The sequence below is a fragment of the Gavialis gangeticus genome, unplaced genomic scaffold (assembly GCF_001723915.1).
Source record: "Gavialis gangeticus isolate Ggan-Ray unplaced genomic scaffold, GavGan_comp1, whole genome shotgun sequence".
In the NCBI taxonomy this organism is placed as follows: Eukaryota; Metazoa; Chordata; order Crocodylia; family Gavialidae; genus Gavialis; species Gavialis gangeticus.
The window spans coordinates 58,174,565-58,175,560 of record NW_017729022.1 but is presented as its reverse complement, the minus strand read 5'-3'; the positions used below and the strand labels follow the sequence as shown (position 1 = coordinate 58,175,560).

Here is a 996-nt window from a genome sequence, read left to right as displayed (position 1 = left end):
GAATACTAGCCAGTAAAGAACAGAAAAAGATTAAGAAATCCCCATCTTTGGGGATATTCATGGATGGATCAAAGCACTGATCTATCATGGCAGTGATGGAATACAATTTTTAAAAATAAATTTTCATAATGCAGCTGAATGGGCTACATAATTCTGAAAGTATTCTTTTGAACCCAAATTAATCCACTAAAAACAATATATGTTTAAGTCATGTATTTACTGAAATGCATCTACTTAACACCATTATAATCTTGGAAGAAGTCTTAGCAACACCTCTCTCCTCAGGTCTGGAGAACACCTTGGTGTCTTTACTTATTTGGAAACCAGACCAATAATCCTTTCTCCTGAGGAATCATCTCAGGCGTGGTGAGACAAAGCTGATGTTTTCAAGATGGAAGATTCATTAGCTTCAGAAGATTTGCTAATGTAACATTACATCTTATCTTTCTACCTGGGTGTGGCAAGGCACTGTTGGTGCCTGCCACTTTAAGGCCCGAACCAAGCAGCCAGCAGGTGCTTAATTGCAGCAGCCATTTTAGATCCATGGCTGCCTATATAAACAGGGCAGTTTGCTGCTGGGAGCAGGCAGTAACATTGCCTAGCTACAAGGCTCCATGCAACATCCTGGAGGTAAGGGAGGAGCTGTAGGGGATGGTTTGGAGGCTCCTGGTCCTGGGCATGACCTAAAACTGCACCCAGCTGGGAGTGGGTGGCCTGGTGGGGCTGTCAGTGGCATGGGACCCCTCAGGAAATGCCAGGCCAGTTATCACCCCAGTGAAAGGCAAGTAGCCGCCCTTTAACCCCAGCCCTCACCTTCAGGTAGGCTACTTGTAACATCAGAGCACAGTAGGTCAGGTAAGCTTCTTGAGTCGCCTGAGCCTGCTGGGGGAGTGACCTTGCAGGGCGAGGCATGCTTTTGGAGCACATGAGCCGGGAATGAGGGACCCCAACCCATAAGTGCAGGCAGAAGGTGAAAACCCCAGAGGTACTCAATTG

The 996-nt window shown here is 46.6% G+C and overlaps 1 protein-coding gene across 1 annotated transcript in view; it reads right to left on the bottom strand.

Moving 5' to 3' along the window:
• Positions 1-996, bottom strand: part of HAL (histidine ammonia-lyase) — a 62,567-nt gene that overhangs the window by 39,152 nt on the left and 22,419 nt on the right. Inside the window, 1 exon segment of the mRNA XM_019515055.1 lies at positions 562-575. Coding sequence (XP_019370600.1) covers positions 562-575 — 14 coding nt within the window.